Below are 21,833 nucleotides of genomic sequence, written 5' to 3'. Positions count from 1 at the left end.
TAATTTGATATGGTATTGTAGTACTAAAGTTCTGTTGCATTATGTGACGATACAAAAAAAAAGCAATTTATAAGTTTATTCTCTAGATCAAAGTTCATACACTGATGGAATACGAATTGCCTACACGAGTCTTAGCGGCTTTCATTTATTCGCTAACTTATATAAGTAAAGCGTATTATAGTTTTATGCTGTAATCAGTTTCGATGCTAAATGAGATTAGGTCTTTGCCCTGAAGCCTCTCCCTCTATGAGCCACTTCATTACATAAGTGATCTTTTAAAATCTTTGTCAAGCTTTCAGCGATATATTTAGGTAAATTAAACGTTGTTTATTTAATTTATAGAAATGTGGTGAAAGGGATATACAATTGTACATATATATTGCATTGCCAGTGTCTGTGAGCGATAGTGACCAAATATATAGTGGCCGAGCTCGTCAGCTTGCAAAAATTCATTGTAAAATAAAAAAGTATTTATATTTTTTTCGAAATATACCAGAGTAATGCATACGTATGAATAAAGGAAAAGATGTAAGGTGTATGACCGGACGCTTGTTGATTAAATTCGTCCAATGTCGTTGATTTGTTGGAGCACAACAACACAGTATAGATGTAGATAAGACTAAACCCCCAACAAACATTTTTTTCATGAGGACAATAACTACGTCGGGGTGTTTACGAATGTGGGTCTCACCAATTTGGTGTAACTAATTGTAGATAGTCCCCTTCGGCACAATAAAACGTATGTTTACAACCAGCCGGTGAGAGTTAACACGTTGTAAAGCGGCGCCCTTTGATTTATAAGTTTATTATTAACAAGCCGTTACTGCGGTTTTGAGTTTTGTTATGTTTAACTTACTCAGTGAAACTGAAAGCTTGCCCTCCATTAAGCAATTAAAGAGTTTATAGTATTTTAATGTTTATGATATGTATATTTGTATGGTCGAATGTATTTAAATATTTTGTTCTCGTGGGCTTAACGAGGAGTATTTGAATACTTAAGTTTTTAGTAAATACAAGTGAGTTCATTTGCTAAGTTAAGAAGAATAAGATTTTCTATGTCCTGCAATAAATTCCTCGATCACTCAGAGGATCCAGTACTTTTTCGTAAATACGGTATCATGGTATAAACCTTTATAAAGGCTACGTTTATGTAGAATTTCATGAAGGTCCATACAGCAGTTTACTTGCGATGTGAGGTAACAAACAGATAGGTAAAGTTTCTTATTCGTTAATAATATAATTATATGAGACGAATAATAAATTACATTAACCAGTATCTTCTCAAGTATATTTCAATTATATTATTATTGTATATGTAGAAATATATTCAAATTCAAATCAGTGAAGAGTACAGAAATTGTTTTCTCGTTTCGAAATAATACACCATGAGTATCACTGATGACTGAGCTGGGTTTATTTGTAACATCTATTATTAGTTGCCGCTCCAAAAATAACGCGTCCTCTAAAACGGTGTAAGTGTTTATAACTGTTATTTATTTCTATAAACATTTCATAATACGGTTTTCTTCGACTGTTAAAAGATTAACGTATAGTGAACTTTAGGGAAAATAAGTCATTTATTATGTAGCGTTTGTATTTATTTCATATCGAAGTATTTAAACGTTTATGACACGTGAAAAGGAATAAAATTAAGGTAAAATTGATCCATTTAAATCTGCCAATACGATGTATATCAGATTCGTTGATTTATGTTTATAAATAACATTTATGTCGGATAAGTAACGCTTGTCACGTTAGCTCCATTAGATTTATTCGAATTATGTTGAATTAATAAAATAATTAAGGCTAATAAATTCAATTTGCTTTATTAACATAGTATTTTAAACGGTTAATTGACGTCGCTAATTTATGTAACTGACTATTGAGACGGGTTTGACATGTTCTTGTAATTAAAACTTTGAATAGTATTTATTTCCTATTTGTATACACTGTTCGCTTTATAAGTTAAGAATGTTCACATTTTATTTATTGATTAGCTAAAATAGCACATGTCACATGTTTAATTATACATTTATTCTCATCAGATACATATTATAGTATTTCAATAAAAACCTACATAACCTAACCTGCTACAATAATGCCATTAAGAATATTCTCAAAAATAAATTAATTTAAAAATACATATTTTAATATGAAATATAACTAAACTTCCACTTACTTGCGTAAAGTTTTTTCCAAGACATAACCGAGTCTAAATCTAGTCACAAAGCGTCATGAATTTGACAGATTAAAAAAAAAAACAAAAAAAAAATATCACAGAGCGCGAGGTGGACAAGAAGAAGGCGGTAATGTAAGTAACAAATGAATATCATCACAAAATTACTGCGCATATCACGATATCAAGTCAATGATAAACACGAGGTCGCAACAGCTTTTCGCGAGGTCTCAAGGCAACCTTCGTAAAAATTAGCGCGATTTACATAACCTACCGTATTTATATATACATGTATACGATATTGATAATAGTCGCAAAGATAACAGTCCATGAGATCACTGAAACGAACGAGGAAGCTCCTTACCCTGAAGCCGACCTTGCGGTATTGTGGTGTACTTGTTTGCATATCGTGTGCAATCTGTACTTCAAGCAATCGAAATGTCAAGTTATTTAATCTATACTTATAAAATAGTTTGTCCTGACTACCTGTCAAACAATCAAATGTCTAATGCCTAAACTACTGAGTTTATAAAAGCTGAAATTTGGAACAATTGTTTTTTTTTTTTTTTATAAATATTACCTGTACGAAGTCGGGACGGGCAGTTAGTACTTTATTCATTTTAATTTCAATAATTATAATTAGAGATTCTGACATTGGTCCCATTTTTTGTGACCCAAAATCTTTAACACAATAAAATGGTTTACATACGACCTACATTTAAACGAGGTCAATTTTTATGAGTGAATCTATCCGATAAGATACTGAATATTCTTAATAGGTATATTTTAGTTCAACGTGATCGATAAGTTTGTCGCTTAGAGTCTAAATAATTATTTGTACTGTACAATTCTTAAGCACAATAATTGCATTATATTTTATTTTATAGGTTTTATATTTTTATCGAATAAAAATAATACCTAGATTAAGAATATGGTTTCCTTTATTTTAACTCCCACATACGTAATACACCTTACGAATTTCATTTCCACAAAAACAAAACGTCAATAACCATTGCAATGATCAAAGGAAATCTAACACGTATTACTCATTCGTGTTAAAACAAAAAGAACGTGGGCGGCAATTAGCCGGCCAGGGAATAGAGATAGCTTCCCTACAGCTAATTATACCGACAATCAATCGAGAGTGCCGTACGACACAAATAGAGCGCTTGAGATAATAGATTAAGCTAGCTCGTCGACGGGGTACCGACGCACACTTTGTTGATATTATTTATGGACGCCATGCGGGCCGTACTATTACATTGCTACTTATTTTATTTGACGAGATGCGGCTGTTCATCTGATCTCATCCGATATCTATTTCAATTTATAACTGAAAATGTATAATATATAATATATTTCACACGGTTACGTAACCGGTCTCCAAAAAAATTCGATTTTATCTATGCCTTTAAATATTGTTATCTTCTCTGGAAGCTATAGCGTGGTTAATTAGTGGATTCGAAAATGTTAATTACGAGCTAAATTATGTGTAATAGTTATGAGGCCTTCTGTATTAATGAAATTAAATTAATAGTGATAATTTGCAAATGAGGCATTTACTATTTGAACGATATAAAATAAACCGAATGTTGTCAGTTATATGCCGCTATTGAATTTTAGTGGTGAGACCGTCAGCGTTTCCTAGTTCGATATAGGGCTCTACGAACGGCGAAAGCCGAGTGAGATGACTAAATCTAATTGCTGTCAAGATACGAAGCCGAGCAATTAGTGAGCGGGATTATTTGGACGAATTTAATACTATTATTAATACAATGCTGAGAATTCTGGACTGATTAAAGATACGAAACTTGATCTTTTGAAGGTTAATCAAGCTCAGTCATGCATTATAATGTGAAAGGATACGTTTGATTTTGAGTTCAACATTGTTAAAAAACTGAGATTCGGAATTATTGTACTTGAAACATTTAATAAAATTGTATTCGCTGTTTGTAATTCAAATGAATAACAGAATTAGATGTATAATGATCTCGGTAAATACATTCCGCCCGCATGAGCGCGGCAACACAAACAAACAGAAAAAGTTCAAAGTTTCCCACACTTTAAAAACGCGTTCATTGTAAGGGTGAAATATTTATTGGTTGTTTTGTTAGTATATTTTGTGAATAATGTATACGGGACGTGCGGGCTCAGCGGGCCCGACGGGACGGAACGGCCTCGTGACCCAGTCCTATCCACTTGATTACAGTGCTGGATTCAATTGAACAAAAGAAAACACGGTTAATATGATTACACTCGTTCAGCGACCAAATGATTTTCGTTCTTGGTATTTGTTATCGCGTAAAAATTATAGAAGCATAATACAGATTTGTTTGTGAAAATTGATAATTTTTTTATATAGTGTTGGCCTACGAATTACGATCTATATATCCTTACCATTTTATAATTTTGAAACGTTTGTTTGCTAAGAATCTAGTAGTCCGTTTTGAAGTAGCAATTTATGCGTTAAATAGCTCATTTATTGAGCAAGATTATTGACAATATACAATCATGTCATGACCTACGGGAGCGGAGCAGTAACGTTTAACTCGAGTTAAACAACGAGATAGCAATTGTAAAAAAAGAACAGCTTCTATGTATTAATAAGTCTAGAAACAAACAAAACATACTTTGAGAGATTAATTGTATATTATTATAAATAATTGTTTTAAATTGACCACTCACCATAAGGCGAAAAAGATGGCATAGGGTCACACAAATTGCACGTCGACGTCGGCTTACCTGTAACAAAAATACATTTTTGAAACTGCGTATCAAGCTCAAATAACAAAAGCGAGTTGTCAAATAATGAATAAATCCGAAACTTAAATTAAAGAATATATTTGCATGATAAACTTGGCAACGCGGTAAACAATTGCGAATTATGCATTAGGGTACGTCCAAAGCAGACATAATACATTTTTCGCTTTGATTTAAAGTTGTATTCGAACAATGGAATAGATACCTATTCAATGGTAGCTATTTTTGTCATCTTGGTATAATTTGTATGCAGAACATAAATAAAACTCAAAACTTTATGATAATGCTTAAAACCCACATAAATACGTTTTCCTGTATTTTTATAACTCTATAAATAAATATTATTCCAATTTCAGACTATTACTTTAAAGGATGAGAGATAGTATTAAATTGTTAATTCTATGCAAACTTACAATATTAAGTTTAAAAGTAAAATTATTCAAATAAGTATTAATTAACGGTTAATTAAAATTAAAAAAAACTTTAGTTTAAAATCCGAAAATTCTAAACGATCGAACTTTTTGTCTGCACCAACTCTTACATAACATAAATATATAGAGTCGGTCGGATTGTGGTTGCAGTATTGTTTGCGTTATTACTCCGTATGTATGAATTTCTTACAAATAAACAGTGTTAGCGATGAAAATACAATGAGGGAAAGCGGAAACACATTAAACTTAGCACATATACTGCATTTTATGCACTTACTCATTGATTTTAATAGCGATTGGACTTTGTATCGTTTTTAAAATGTTATATTGAAATTTAAGCGCGTCAATTACTAAGATTACCAGACAAAACAATTAAAATTGGTTCGCAAACAGAGGAGAATAAAGTCGATACTAATTTATTCTTTTACCTTTTTTTTTATATGTTTAATATAATAAAAAAATAGACATATATTTTTAACACATATAATAACATCACATTGTATGTTACGTTAGACATACATAGTTGTTATCACTACGGAACATCTTAGTTCCTAATATTTACCAATCCCGTTAAACAAACATAAAGTGTATGTGTGAGTGTTCTCCGTTTTAAAACTGGTAAGTTTGTATGGTTAAATGCATTAATCCCCTGAACTACCGATTTGAATAATTCTTTTTGCGTTAGTCAGTTCGTTTATTAAAGCACGTAATAGGTTAAATAACTTCACGATACGACCCTTCGGAGCGAAGCAGGAACGATAAACGTCAACTAATCTGGCAAACTGTATTAAATAGAGAAATAAAGCGGATAAGGGAATGGAGAGCTTAATACAACACCACTAGTTTGCTTATCGGCCAATGCCTTTCGTAAGTCGGAGTGGTGTTTATACAGACTGAGATATTTACAGGAATTTGAACTTGAAAATTTCCTATTTCTTTAATTGAAAAGGCTTTATTTTGTAGATTATCAAAGGTGTTTAATTACCCGGAGAAACACTGAGATTTTACTGAAAGAAAAAATCTTTGTTTTACTGAAATTCTGTCATGTGAGTAACCAACCCACAGGAGAGGATGCCTTTGCCCAGGAGGGGGATGATTATAGACTGTTACTTAACTTGAAATACATAAATACTATAGAACGCAATGATCCGCGGTTTGAAACCATGGCTCTCACACACATTAAGCACCACTAGATTGTACTATAGATATAGAAATAGACATGCGTAATTAATACATATATATATATCATCGTATAATTCTAAATACCACTTGATTGTAATCCATCTCGCGAGATAGTGATAATAATTATGTGAGATGATTCGGTTAGTTTTTATAGTTTGACTGAATACTGCGATAGATTATAATCTACTAAAAAGAATGCGTTAAATTGTAAACAGTATGTTAATGTTTACAATCTTACGACAGTTTAAAATTTTAGTTAGATTATAATCTATTGGTATTCGCAGTTTTATTATTTTTATTATGTCACCTATATATATACCAATTAAGTTTAATAAGAGTACGGCCGTTTAGTGTGTAGAGATTCAATATAATGTGTAGATATAAATATTATTATAAGAACCTACATTTGGAGAAGCGAGTGGAAGCATTATCGAAAGAAGTAGAACATTCCATGAGTTAACAATAACAGGTCATTTTAATATAGACCCTATTACCATATGTATAAGGCTTAAATAATATTTACTAAAATCTTCAATAGAATGTCTTGTAAAGAACATGTACTGAAACATTTTGTCTATGATAAAAAAAAAACTATACGTTCGTGTAAAATTCGAGATAATGTGAATATTTCCAGAATATTATTAAATTATACGTTTAAATGTTACAATTAATTGAAATTTCAAATATGATTTTTAACATGTTTAATTTAAATAAAAAATAGCCTTTATTATTAATATTACTGATTAAGAGCCCACTTTGGTGAAATAACTTCTAAATGTGATCTTAAAGAGAAAAGACTTGCACAGCCATTACTTTACTTTAATATTTTAAAGTCATATAAAAATTCGACATTGATTTGTCAATTTGGACGTGGGTTACTTGGTATTCCTATTTCGGGATTATTTAATGGTTCAGATTAACATAATATAATCGGCTTTTAAAATAATAATTATAAAAGACAATGATTCGATTTATTATATTTTTCGATTGCGTTGGGGTGTTGTCATCGACTTTTCGTGTAGTGATTAAAGTCCGGCTTACACCTGAGGAAGATTGTGCTATATAACGAATGTTAATAATTGCTACGAATGCTAAGGTTCACAGAATCCAATCCTTTCTGGGACAAGTCTCATATACGCTTGGAAATTGTATAACTGTGTGTCAATTTAGTCATTAAAAATACTATCATGTTGAAGAGAAAATTTTAATAACCGATCGTATTATTGTCCTGTTTGCGGAACCCTTTTACTGTTGCTTACTTGGTGGCAGGATTTTGTGCAAACCCACCTGGATACCACCCACTCTTAAGATATTCTATCGCTAATACTTAGTTATGTCGTATTCTTGTTTGATAATTAAGTAAGTCTTTGTACGACATGCACAAGAGATATAATAGCTTAGGTACCAATTTGATGACGCATTGACCAAGGAATGCTTCGTATTTCTTATCTTGCCAATGAGTGGTGGTGACCACTTAACAACAGGTGGTTGTTTGCCAGTGTGTCTACCTATATTCAATTTAAAAATACTATAGAAAAAATAATGTTTAAAAACACTTAGATATTGATTCAAATTGCTTTGAATACAGCACTTTTATACCAAACAAAGTTCTATTTAACAGAAGCGCATGTTGGTTTTGTTCTTTAAAAGGAGTGTTTCACGATATATTTCTATTCGCTTACAAAGGGGGAGTGAGAGGGTCGCGCTCCACTGATTATTGTTTTACTTAGTTTTTATAGCGCTCCGCCCCTACTTCCGATGAGTTATTTTAGTTTGTTACGCAACGAACTTATTGTTAACAGAAAAAAAAAATAACCCACAGCATACATATTTTTTAGCAAAATAAATATTATGGATAAGCATAAGTTTGACTCTGTTCGTTTTTAGTTTGAAAACGACGTCAAATTATATATTTTATTTGGACTATCTTGGAAGATTTAAGGAGTAATTAACGGAAAAATTCATTAGTTTTGAAAAACAAGGCTTTTTTTTATTTTAATGTATTCAAAACCTCCTTTCAGCACTTAATGTTATGTGTGTTATTTAACAGTAAGTGATTCCTTTAATAAATATATGTCCATTTTCAAATACTGACATTTTATTGTTAGAAATAAAAATATGATAGAATAATTAATGGAAAATATTAAATAGATAAGATTCATTTTGAATGTTTCAAAAAGGTATTTAACGATACACTTTTTATTGAATACACTCCGTATCTGTGATAAACTGAGTTTCTTTGAAAGAAAAACATTCACTTTGTTATCATACTTGATAAGAAATAATCGTTATCACGGGCGAAATACACGTATCAGCATTATTTTCGTGTGTTAATAAGTAATCGTGATTTATCAGTATAATAAGGTACTTGACAGCATGTATTTTAATAAAAATTCACAAAAATATAATAACACCAGTATAAAAATTTACTTGAGTAATATATATCTCTCTTATTTATCGTATCCGTATTAAACTTGAAGTATTTCATATAATATATATACATCAGTTAATTATAAATGTATCCAATCGTACGTGACGTCATACTAATGTATAATGAACACAGTGATCAATACCATATACATACTTGTATAAAATATTTTATTTTCTCTTTAATACACATAAAGAAACTAATAGAAAATAATATGCACAAAACAGAGACTTATTATAAATATAACAATATTTTTGAAAAAAAAAAAACTTATTAATATAAAAAAGGGAAAATAAGGCCGTAAAGTTACGTACTAAATATTTCAGATACACTACGCGTCGAGTAAAAATCACGAGTCTAAGAAAGAAATCGTACTTGACTTATTTATTACACAATCGAGTTATTATAAATAACATAAACGTCCAAGATAAATGGAATGTAAGAGCAAGGCATTAACCTCTTTTGTTCGAGGGGTGAAAATATATCGGTGTACACATGTAATAGATTGTTCTCGTGGCACCGACGCCTAATAATATTTAACCCGATACGAGGCTATGTGTTATCCTCCTATGCCTGACTTGACAGATAAAAGATATTCTCAGAGGCGTTTAAATTCATTGCTGTCTTCCGAGACAACTGAAGTCACCACTTAACATAGACCTAAGAACTTAGTGAATAGTTTATAAAACCGTCTTACAATTACAGTAGATGTTTTATATGAGTGTTGAGTGATTAAAAAGGAAAACATGTTGAATGAAAACTGAGTATCACAGAATAGTCGTAACGGAGCAATGGTGACTAGCGGAATAAGTTCCAAATCTTTCTCATTAATAGAAAGGAGGGCTTTGTTCATGTGGAACATTCACGGATTGGTGATAGCAAATCTATAATTGATGATGTTCTAACCACAGACAATAAATAGCGTAGAAGCGGCACGCGAGTATTACAGTTTCATGTATTTGTTCAGCAATATAATTTATGTATAAAGTATGTATTTTGTGATTAAATTCTATTGCTTGATAAAATATTTTTACGAAGTATACTTTCAATGTTCAGAGATTATACACTGTATGTTTCCACGACCGCGTCACTGGATTACCCTGGTGAGTCATCGCATCTTGTTATCGGAACAGGAAAATGGGATATTTGGCGTTTGAAATTTGTCATACAAATAAAAATTATGAGTTAATAAAATATGTTACTCGTTTAACATCGTATTGTAACGACATCATTTCACAGATCGGCTTATTATATATGTAAAGTTATAATTCCCATGTGATTAAATGTGATGTGGATCAATAAAATGATTGTCGTTGTATATTAAAATATACTAATTTGTACTTACATATAGAGGAGACTGGTATATGTACGAGTACATATTATATTATTTAAATAAAAAATATACTATAAAAACTAAAATATACTGCTTTATTTAGATGTAACGAAATAGCAAGTTGTCTTGTTATTTTATTGCTTTGTATCAACGATTTAAGAATAAGAATATCAAATAAATTATTACTAATAACTGAAAGGTTGATTCGGAGTCGGACGGATCGCTTACTCTGTTGCTCAAACATTTACAAACTGGTTATGTGCAGGCGGCAGGCTTCTAGAATGGTACTTCAAAAATTCAATAGTAATCGGAAAGTTAATAATTTCTAATTACCTTTAATTAATTATTATTGAATTTTGTTATTTATTTACAAGCTTTTAACTTTGTCCGCATGTACCTATTTGTGGGTTGAATATTGAATTTTAAACCAATTGATCTTTACTGGCGATAGCTTTAATTTTGCAAACAATTTTGTTGACTATTGTCAACTTTTTATACAACAATACAATGTTATTTGTTTAGGATGGCCGCTTATTCGAAATCCTACAATATTATATATCTTTTACGAATTAAAACATTTAAAAAACGTAAGTCCATTATTGACAAAATCACTTTATAAATGAACTGCTTTGTTCGGAAAGGTTAAAACATATTGAAAACCTCTTCGTCAGGTGAGTTGATTCCTATTTTTTTAAGAAAATCAAGTTAAATTTTAATGAACTGCTTCAAGTAGGTTTTTATAAAATGATGTATTAGAAGTTGTTGTATTTTACAAAACGTACTATTTACACTATAATTTTGCAAACCCGGTAGGGTAAGTAACTTAAGTTACTAAAAATGTAGTTAGTATGATGACTTTTAAAACAACGTCAACTCAAATACAAAATTAATTAGAATATATTGCAAAGAGAAAAATTACATACGCCACTTTTATGACGCCTCTCCTATATAAGCTTATGTCATATTTCGTCGTGCTGCTCCCTTGCAAGTTAGTATATACCTCAGACAGAACAGTTTCGGCCGAAACTTGCAAGTTTGCTCACGATATTTTCCTTTACCATCAAGAGACGTATTATAAAGACAAACTAATCACGTGAATACTCAGCGCTTGTGACGATTTGAAACTTTGAAATAGTAGAAATATTATGTTCAAACTCACAAACGTGCTCATGTATTATAAATGTTTATGTATAATGTAATCCAAACTCATATTATTAATTGGAAACAAGTTCAACCGATCATCTTGGAATTATGCATATATACGTTGTCAGGAAATACGTTGTAAAGAAATGGACATTGGGTACGCAACACCTGAACCCCTACCCTTTTTACACGAGGAAGAAGTCATAAGCGGTAATTAAATATTAAACTAGTAATTAAATATTTTATAATCATCTTAAAATGATGATTAAATTGTGCTACAAAAACAATGAATCAAATTACATCTTCGTATATTTCCTTACTAAATACCATAGATTTATAAAACATGTATATATTTTTTAATATTTTTATGTTTACCTTGTAATAGATTTATTTAAGTATGAAGTTTAGAATATGTCGGGTGCGGTACGAGCTTGAGGACGAACGAAGTGTTAAGTCCGGATTTACTGGCGGATCTACCCGAGGCCAATCTAACACGCTTGGCTTTATTTGTCTATGATATCCTGTTTAACTATTATTGAATTACCACGCTTTAGTTTACTGCTGTTAGGCGTAAACAGTTTTAATTTATTTAAAATTTATTACTGACACAATTGTTCAAGAAAATTATATTCGTCGCCTTTGATATGATTAATAAATTAATATTTATTTCGATACATTGAATATGTCCTTATAACGTAAAATACATAGCGCGAAATTTCAATCTTTATTCGGAAAGTATTGCATTAAGTTACCAAATTAGATTTCAGTTATTTTACGCACGGAGCCAACATGGGCGAGTGGATGATACATCACAATCTTAATCGAAAATTCCCCATTTTTCGTCAGGTTTGGGTGTAATCTAAATCTCGGAGATTTTATGTATATCTACCACCACGTGTCGAAGAAGCATGGTATCTACTCCTGAAGAGCAGAAAGGCCTTTGACCAGCAGTGGAACTTTTACTAGCCTTTGACAGTGGTAAACTTAATACAAATTAATTAGGTTTTTGTTACAAATTATATAAAGTGCTGTTTGAATTTTGTTATGAATCATCGAATACCGATATAATCAATTATATCATGATAGCAAACTATATAACTCATTTAATATAAATAAGTTAAGTTGGCTTAACGCAGAAATTACACCCACAAGCTTTCCATCTTACGACAATAATTATGTATGTATTGAATTAAAACACTTAACAAGCTATAATTTTAGACCGCGTTCAAACTACTCTATTACACGAAAAACGGGTAATTAAAACAAAGTAATTACCTCAACCCTACACCAACAAACAGTGAGTATAAATTAGTATGAAAACAATGTTCTTAAAACCATCAATTTACGTTACGTGTTAGTTTTAGTTAATAAAGGTGCGAAGTCTACGGCTAAGTGCACGATACTCACCGACGTTGGAGTAGTAATCGTGAAGCGTATACAATGGATAGTCACCTAGTTTGAACAGGTAGGCGGAGAGGAGCACGGCGTCGTGTCGAGGCTCCATGTGCCCGGGATGCTGAGCGGCAGGCCTCATCAGCGAATTAATAGAAAAATCTGTCGATCCCTGTGACCCGCACCACCCGTTCACACTACACAATTTACACTCCTCTTTCATTGTTCCAATGTAAATATAAATATATTTGAATCCGTTTTTTTTTGTACTCGGTTTGTACTGGGCACTGGTAAATCACATATAAAAATATCCGTATGCTGACTCGCACATCACAGAAGTTATCACAGCAGTGTTCGGCGGCGTCTGCAATCCGTTTTCCGTGTCACACATCTATAAAGGCACTGTTTGTTTATCTAATGCAAACCGCTTGTCTTACTTAAGACAAATGCCAAATTAGCTGAAATATCAATGCCGAAGGTTAATTAAATTTGCATTCAAAGTCTTTGGGTTCGCGTTTAATTTGTTTCCAAAGTTTACTTTGAATATTTATGGAATACCGAACATTATAAAAGTATGATGACCAATTTACGTTTGAAACAGATTGACCTTTAACATAACGGATCGAATGTCATGAGGTGAACTGAATCCATTATAATTCGTCCGTATAATTGATTGCATCATTCAACTATATCGGCAAATATGAACTTGAAATTAAGGAAAATATTCAAGGATAGCGTGAAAACAAATTTGTTTATTAAGATTAAGCGGTTATGCATGGGTCACCGTAAACCAAATCGTATAGGTTTAGTGTAGTGTCAGCGAGCTGCAATGCGGCTTTACCGGGTCAAAAGGTGCAATGCCGTCGTTGTGTGATTTGCGTTTATAGTAAGCGATGCACTGTTGTTACCCTTATAAATAGCCGCGAAACAATTTCTCAACGACGTGATCGAATGTCAAACATTATTCAATAATTATCCTCTTACTGGCGCCTGTGGTTGCCACCTTGTCATTTACTTCTATAATAACATAAACGCTCTACATTTATCAAGTTTGTTATTTATAAGTCATTGAAATAAGTGTTTCTATACTATATAAAAAAAATGCGAGCAAATTACCTATGTAAAAATGTCAACCATTTGATAAAAATAATACGTTTTATATCATATATTTAAGCATACTGTTTTTAGTTTAATTTAAAAAATAAAACAAATTCAGTCTTAATAAATAATGTTATGGTTCTATTAGTTATTGTAGTTATTACGAGTATTTACGCTTTTTCTTGTATTTTTATACTTTCAACCGCTGGATAATGTAATTCATTTAAAGAAGAGCGCTTTATATATTTCACTGTAATGACGCAAGTGTTAAAAAATCGTATTTCCTATTAGCTAGTTTATGTGCGCTGAACGTCGCAATATGCAGTGACCTTGAATTTGTACATAAACAAGCGTCACGTGTACCACTGGAAACTTGTCGGATCGCTGCAATGAAACTAATAATTCATTATTATCCAATTCCAAATTACTACATTCTATATTCGAGAGTGCTCGCAATTTAATATTTGATACTTACAATTTATTATTGTTATATTATTATGATATGATATTTATCTGTTGTCTGGTCATCTATTTCGTATTTAAGGGAAGGATCGTCAAAAGTTCGTTGATCAAAAAGGTGTGCTACAATTTCTTATTCACAAGTCTTCCGTAACAATTCCCAAATTAAAAAAAAGGTATTAATAATAGGTGTAGCCGCACGTGCGATCAAAGCCAGGCAGCTGCTATGACAGCTGTTAAAGTCGACGGAAGACCCCGGGCCCCTCGCCTCTTTTAACTCCGCCCTGTCTACCTGCCCCACAACTTGACACGACCAAAGTTTCAACATTGTTATTTGTTAAATACACATCAGTAATCAAGGAGCGGAACAAAAATAAAGGTTTTGTAATTAATCAGGTTCTTAATTATGAGTAATAAACTGGCTAAACTATAAATCAAGATTTCGAGCGCAACATGCAGAGTTGCTCGATGCATATTCATCAACTTTGATCTTAATTAGCATTATTTGATGTATAGACAAAAAGCGCTTCGCGGGATACGTAAATATTTATTAATCTTTTATCAAAACACTACTTCATTTTTAACATTCTAGCTGGGTTTGTTAGCTAATATTTAGATGAATGCAATTATTTTGGCAACGTCTTTTGGCAGAAACCCAGTAAGAGTACAAGTGGAAGATATGGTAACGCATTCAATAAATAATTAATTATCTAAAATGAGGTAGTACGTTGAATGATTAATTTAAATTTAAAAATTTATAGACCTATTTAAAATGATTTTAAAAAAACAACAATATTTGTTTTTTTTTTAGAATTAAGTGAATAAAGGAACTCTTTACTAGTTAAATTGAAATTTACAAAGTGAAATGTTTTGTTCCTGTTTTAGGTAGTTGCATAATTTTATTATTAAATTCCAAGTCAAACATGGCTAGGCAGATGTTATCAATCGTTAGAAAAGGCAGTGGCAGCCCTTCAATGCAGTTGGCAATCGAAGTTGGCTTTAGCCCAATTTGTGTCGGATTCGTAGTATACTAAGACTAGTATCGAAGTAACACCGTTAGAAGATAATAATGGTACTATTATGGTAGATTTCATTAATATTTTATACAAATGATGACTTTTAAAACAACGTTAATTGAAATACAAAATTAATCAGAATATATTGCGAAGAGAAAAACTATTATATATGCGATTGCGTTATCACAAATTTAAATTATCAGCATCGATTACCATATCGTCACAGAGCGATAGTCTAACTCGCTAAATAATACTTTCCATCTGTTTATATTTTCATTAATATTAAAAATATATATATTTTTTATTTCATTAATAAAATAATCACATCGTTATTTAAATAATATGACGATCTTTTAATAAGATATATTATGTTAAAAATATTTATGAACAGTTATCAAAAGTTTAGTTAACGAAAGCACGGCGTAGTTGCACAAGGATCACAAATAGCTTACATAAGCAAACCTTGCGTAAACCTCACTTAGGTGCTCGATCGCTCGTAACTTAGCTTTAAGTTCACGTACGCTTTAAATTGTGCGAAATATCAAATCAATTATTTTTAAGATTATCAAACATCGGATCGTGCTTTGTTAATTAATTTACGAACATTAACCTAATTAATGGTTTATGAAATTGGTGTTATTGTATTAGAAAGTTTGTAAGATTGGGTAAGTGAGTAGAATAAAGCAACTCATAAATCAAAGATGAACAATGCGATTTACTTCGACCTACATATGTCTAAACGTGAGGTAGAAAGGAGAGAAAAAATCTTGAACGACTAACGGACCACCGGAATCAGGCTAATTGTGACAAATGATTTTAGATGATTATCACATTCCATGTTAGATTTAACGCTTTAACATAAATAAATCAATTTCAGTATTGAAACTAATAAATGGATAATTAATTTATTTTGCAAATATCAATGAAATTGAAACACGCAACAGCGTGGAAGCAAATAATAATTTCGGATCTGTTATAATTAATAGCCACCTGTAGCCTCGTGAATCAAAAAAAGAACAATATAAATAAAACAAGCGAACTTGACTGATTTCATATTAGTTTATTAGTTGTGATTCATGTTTTACATCGTTTATCCTTTAGTGGGTGTAAGTGATATCTACGGATAGTACGGTGTAAATTTCTGTAATAGAGTTATCGTTGTTAGGGCCGGAGGGCTAGAGAAAGTGCCTTTCACTCAGCCAGACTACTTCTCTTTATAAACCGCTAATTTTAAAATTCATATTATTTGCTATTTTGTTTATTAATATTTATTTGAAATAAATATGCGGAAGATATATTAATAATTGTTATTATTATCATTATGACGGTTTTATTAAAACATGGAAGGCGATTGTATTCAATGTTATTTAATAATATTATTATCTAGATCATTATTTAGTATGAAGTTAATTTTACTTGCAAAGTTATTCAATGTCTAACTTTATGGAATCGTGGTTGCGTTAATGTAATTAGAATATTAACTAGACAGTTAAAACAAAGTTGTATAATTAGCAAGGAACTATAAAGGTTAAAGTATCAAAACAACCTACGGCATATCATTAATCGATATAATAGAATAGGTAGGAATAACTTAACTTAGCCTTTTGTAACATTATATATACCTATACTAATATTAGTGTAGCATGCGAAAGTATTGTTAATAATAAAAAGCACTTATATTCAAATAATTTATAAAAGATAACTGGATAAAGTCTGGGGTTGTTTGTTTGTATGAATTAGCTTAATGAATCAACTTACAATGCTAATTAGAGTTTAAGCTACGATGTTGTTAGTTTAAACAAGCAACCAGGCTCTGAACTTAGAATTAGGTTATATACCCTAATTAGGGAAGGTTAATATGATTGATTTTTTTTTGTAATATTCAAGTAACAATGAAATGTAAGTAAACAATATTTATAACTTTGTAATAAGTTTTTCTCATCGTCAGAACAGCTTTGTGAGTTTCGTTTAACTGGGACACCTCGATGGCATTAATTGATAGCGTTGACAAGCTCAGTTCGCCAGCTCACCGTGCAGATATTAGACTACTGCTTTGGTTATTATTAAACTTTAGACGTTAAATACCTCGGATAGTTTGCTTATAGGGAAATATTTTACTTGTTGTCATATTTGTAATTCTCTTTGAATGTTCAAACTTTAGTATCTTGATCGGGTTAATATAATAATTAGTTTGTTTTCGATATATCATAATCTATATGACCTGCTTTATACAAAATAAGTTTTTGTCTAAATTGATATCATAGTTAATTTAGTTTTTATACGATTTACCTACAGTATTGGTTTGTTGTTTTCTCTAATGATAATGTGACACGTGTTGTTAGGTTTTGATATATTTCGTCACACTGCTATGAAGTACGATAGTTCTCGTAGAGAAGATGAAAGCCGGCCGGCTATCAGTAGCTGCTTGGAGATTCGGTAGCTTTACAGATAACCGGACAGAACCCGTTTCGCAGTTCCCACAATACGACAGCCCACAATTTCTTTGCACGATCTGATCAGCGCTCGCCGGCACTACACTATACGTGACACAAGTGACATTTATTTACATATGTAGGAAGTTCATTCGCACTCGTTTTGATCCACTGGTTTGGCACAACACGACACTGACAGGAGCGTTGGATTGAGGTTATTTCGCGAACGGAAGCGGTGCGCAGAAAGTGCGTCGTGTTTACAGTTGGCGCGCCGCTTTTCTGCGGTGTGTGTAATGCGACCGCCCGCCTCCGTGGTTGACAGTCGACTGGCGGGAGGCGGCGTGTACTAAAGAAAGCTGCGTCGTAGCGCCGCGGCGCGGGGGCATGAAGGGGGACAGGGGACGCGCGGGGCGCGGCACACCTGCGGTGGAGCGCCTCTGGCGACGCGGCGAAGCTTCCCGCTGAACTACGCAATAAACGCTCGATAACTTTCTCATTAGGCGCGCCTAACCGTGTGACCGTAAGCTCGTTTCTGTGCATTTTAATGCAATGCAATACAAAAACATACATGTAGCCAATTTACACTTGCTCAAGTCACAACTAAGATTTCGCGCCGCGCGAGCTTTCGTTTGCGCTTGCGCACCCGTATAACTGTTGTTTGGTTTTGCGCTGCATAGATAATAATTTACACCTGAAATATATTTTAGTTATTTTACTTTTCGCATCACTTAAGATACTTTTATGATTTGTAAAAAAATAATATCAAATGTCAATATAAATTATATTTACTCATAATTCTTAATGTCTACGCGTATATTATTATAAAAGAATGATTAGCATATACATATATTAAGTTTATCTCACGTCGATATATTTCAATTTTATCTTATCAATTAGATACTCAGAACAGTTACGATTCCGAATATATTATAATTGATTTAAGATTTCCACAAAATTATATTTACACAAATACTATCGACAGGTAAACTAAAGTAATCCAATTAAACAGCCAATTGATTTTTATTATATTCCACGCAAGCTAGCGTAAGGAAATAATTGTATAATATTTTTTAATTATTCCTTTTTTGTAAAAATAAATATGAAATCTCAAAAATGATTTATGAGGTATGTATTTGCTAACTCTATTAACCCTTTCTTATTCCCTTAAAAATGTTTGCAATGCATATAATGACAACTTATTAAATATATATACAAGTAAATTAAAGTGAAGTAGTTTTTCTTAGGAATATTTTAATTGTAGTCTCAATTATATCTTTATAACACGTGTAACTGCACCATACATTTGAAATTTAATAAAAAAACTTCGATAACAAAAAAAAGTACTGCTTATTATATTGTTGTAGTGTTATAAAATAAAGTACCCCATTTGCCGTTTGTTTGTTTGAGCGTCATATTGTCGAAAACTACCGAAAGGATTATATCGTATTATCTAGAAGTGATGTGGTTCATGGCAAGCTTAAGTATATAGTAATACATTATGGTTTTGTGTAAATTGTCTGAAATATGACGGTGATTGTAGAAGATGACGGAAAAAATAAACCGACTGGGAAGCATTACCTGCGCGTCGCATAAACAAATAGACTAACATGTGATATGTACATAAGAACATGAAGTTCACGCTTGTCACGTAAATAGTCTAAATTTAAAGCGGGCGAAACTGCGAAGTGCAGCTACATGCTAAAATAATAATTTTATATATTATAACCTTCTCCGAAACACGCTGCATCTTCTGGTATAAGTTTTATGTACACTTGTTCAGTAGTTTTTCCAGTCAGGCTTTATATATATAACGTCCCGTCAACTATTTTTATAGATAGAAGACATAACGAGGACTGCGACTAATATGAATTTATCTACTCCGTAAGAAGGGGAATTGTTTTACGCTCCGAAGCCTTCTAATTAAAAGCAATCTGCCCCGCAGTGGGATACATTAGTCTTTAATTTATATTATTATAATAAAATACATATACATTACGTACGCGATGAGATACGCCGTCAACCAAAAAAGTTATTATAGCTAGATGAGTAAAAGGTATTAATATAATCTGTAAGCACCTATTTGATTACATAAATGGAAAACAAACGCGTTTATAATGCCATTATTTTTAATATATGTACACTTCCGACCCGCCTCCACTTCGCATGAAAACAATTGATGTTTAATTCCGAGGTTTTTAAACAGGTATCGCGTGATATATGGAAGTAGTAGCTTTGGTATTATTTTAAAGTGCAATTACTATAACAATATTGCAGTTAGGTTCCATTTGAGACCGCCAAAGACATAATTATTTTTGTTTATATTTTTTATCTATTTGTAAACAAAAACACCGGATATAGTAAAGATATGTGTGTGTGGCATGTGTTAATTATTTTGAATTATTACTGTGTTAGCAAAAATGTGTTCACGCAATTGGCTAACACAAGTAATCACGCGCCGTACGCTTTACTTTATATTTTGCTGTATCTACATATCTTCCAATATATAGAATATTTTTTCAAACCACACAGCTTGAATAGTTCTTTCTATTAATAATAATTCTTCAGTTCGGAAATTTGAATGCTTTTAAAATAGAGATTTCCGTACTTCAAAGGAAAAATTCGTTAAAATACCGACTATACGGTCACAAACAACTGGTATTATTACGATGTACACATAATATTAAGTATATAAATGACAATGAACGGGAGCTTAAAAAGCTCTTCTACTTCTAAAGGTTTGGGACTGTTCTTGTAGAACATGTTTTGCTGCGATTTGCGTATTAATATTTGCTAATTCACAGAGTATTTATTACTTAAAGAAATTGAATCACAAGCGTTGGCATAAAGCGTTAAAAATATTTTGTGTAAAGGGATACTCTGTCCATTTCATAATTAAAGCTCAACAAAGCGCTGAATAATTACAACAGTTGGCCACATCTGTTTGGGTAGCAATTATACGTTCCTAAGAATTCAATATTGCAAATAGATTCGTTACACCATTCGTTGGAATATTAACACGATTCCTTTTATATATCTTCAAGACAATAGTCGCTTTTATTATTGTTTTGTTTTGCACTTAAACACTTTTAAGCGCTTGCAGCATATTAGTATTAGTTACTAAAGATTCCAGTGTTACGTAGGCTTATGGCTTTATTTATTTTAAATGCTTATGCAATGTCAAAACATTTTATGTTTTTTATACATTGTTTTGAGGTTTGCAAAAGTTATGTAAAATATTTTCTATTTAATTAACTACGTAACTTCGAGTCGTCAGCAATGTTTCTATTTATAGCTCCCTCCTTGTGGGGTTTCCTTTGTAATACCAAAAAAATACACTATTTGCTTAGAATGCTTATTATGAGGTTTGCATAATTCCAATTAGTTTGTAAAAGTCAATGACGGTCTTTAGATTCCGAACCTAACTTTACAGCCATTTACGTACTAGAGAAGACTATGTTAGAATGTTAATAATTCTTCAAAGTTAATCTATGTGGGGATCTACAACAATTACATTATAATTCGATAAATGCCTTTGATGGTCCATTTATTTTATTCGGTATGCGTTCCTTCTTTAAAACCAATGAGTATTGCCGCGACTTAAAAGGTTAATGGATTTTTTGTGAATATCTTTCACTCACACAAACGAAAATATCTTTCCGATACCCGGAATTGGCGGGAAAGCTAAGGAACTCGAAACTTAAAATACTTTTCTTGTCTCAACGTCTTTCAAATAAAATTTAATTATGTGAAGTTAATGCGTAGGAATGTCTGTTCGATTTTCAAAAAAACCAGTGCCAGAGAACACTTTTGAACTGATCATTATCGACGTCTTGTAGTTCGTTACAGCGAATAAAAAGTCTGTCTCACAATATTTTCCGTTAGAAATAGGAATATAAGAAGTGTTTCATCCTCTATTTTAAAAAATATTTAAAACATATTTTATTTGATGTATTATTCAGTATATTTTACTTGTTCGTCACTAA

At 31.7% G+C, this 21,833-nt stretch overlaps 1 protein-coding gene across 2 annotated transcripts in view; it reads right to left on the bottom strand.

Moving 5' to 3' along the window:
• Nucleotides 1–21,833, bottom strand: part of LOC113399027 (uncharacterized) — a 190,739-nt gene that overhangs the window by 31,918 nt on the left and 136,988 nt on the right. The window contains exon 5 of one of the 2 annotated variants that reach the window (XM_064217162.1): nucleotides 4,862–4,918. The exons of the other annotated variant lie outside the window; for it this stretch is intronic. Coding sequence (XP_064073232.1) covers nucleotides 4,862–4,918 — 57 coding nt within the window. The remainder of the gene's footprint in view (nucleotides 1–4,861; nucleotides 4,919–21,833) is intronic. 2 annotated transcript variants of the gene reach the window in all.

The sequence above is a fragment of the Vanessa tameamea genome, chromosome 15 (assembly GCF_037043105.1).
Source record: "Vanessa tameamea isolate UH-Manoa-2023 chromosome 15, ilVanTame1 primary haplotype, whole genome shotgun sequence".
Taxonomy (NCBI): Eukaryota; Metazoa; Arthropoda; class Insecta; order Lepidoptera; family Nymphalidae; genus Vanessa; species Vanessa tameamea.
The sequence above is the reverse complement of the archived record's forward strand: the minus strand, read 5'-3'. Positions and strand labels throughout refer to the sequence as shown.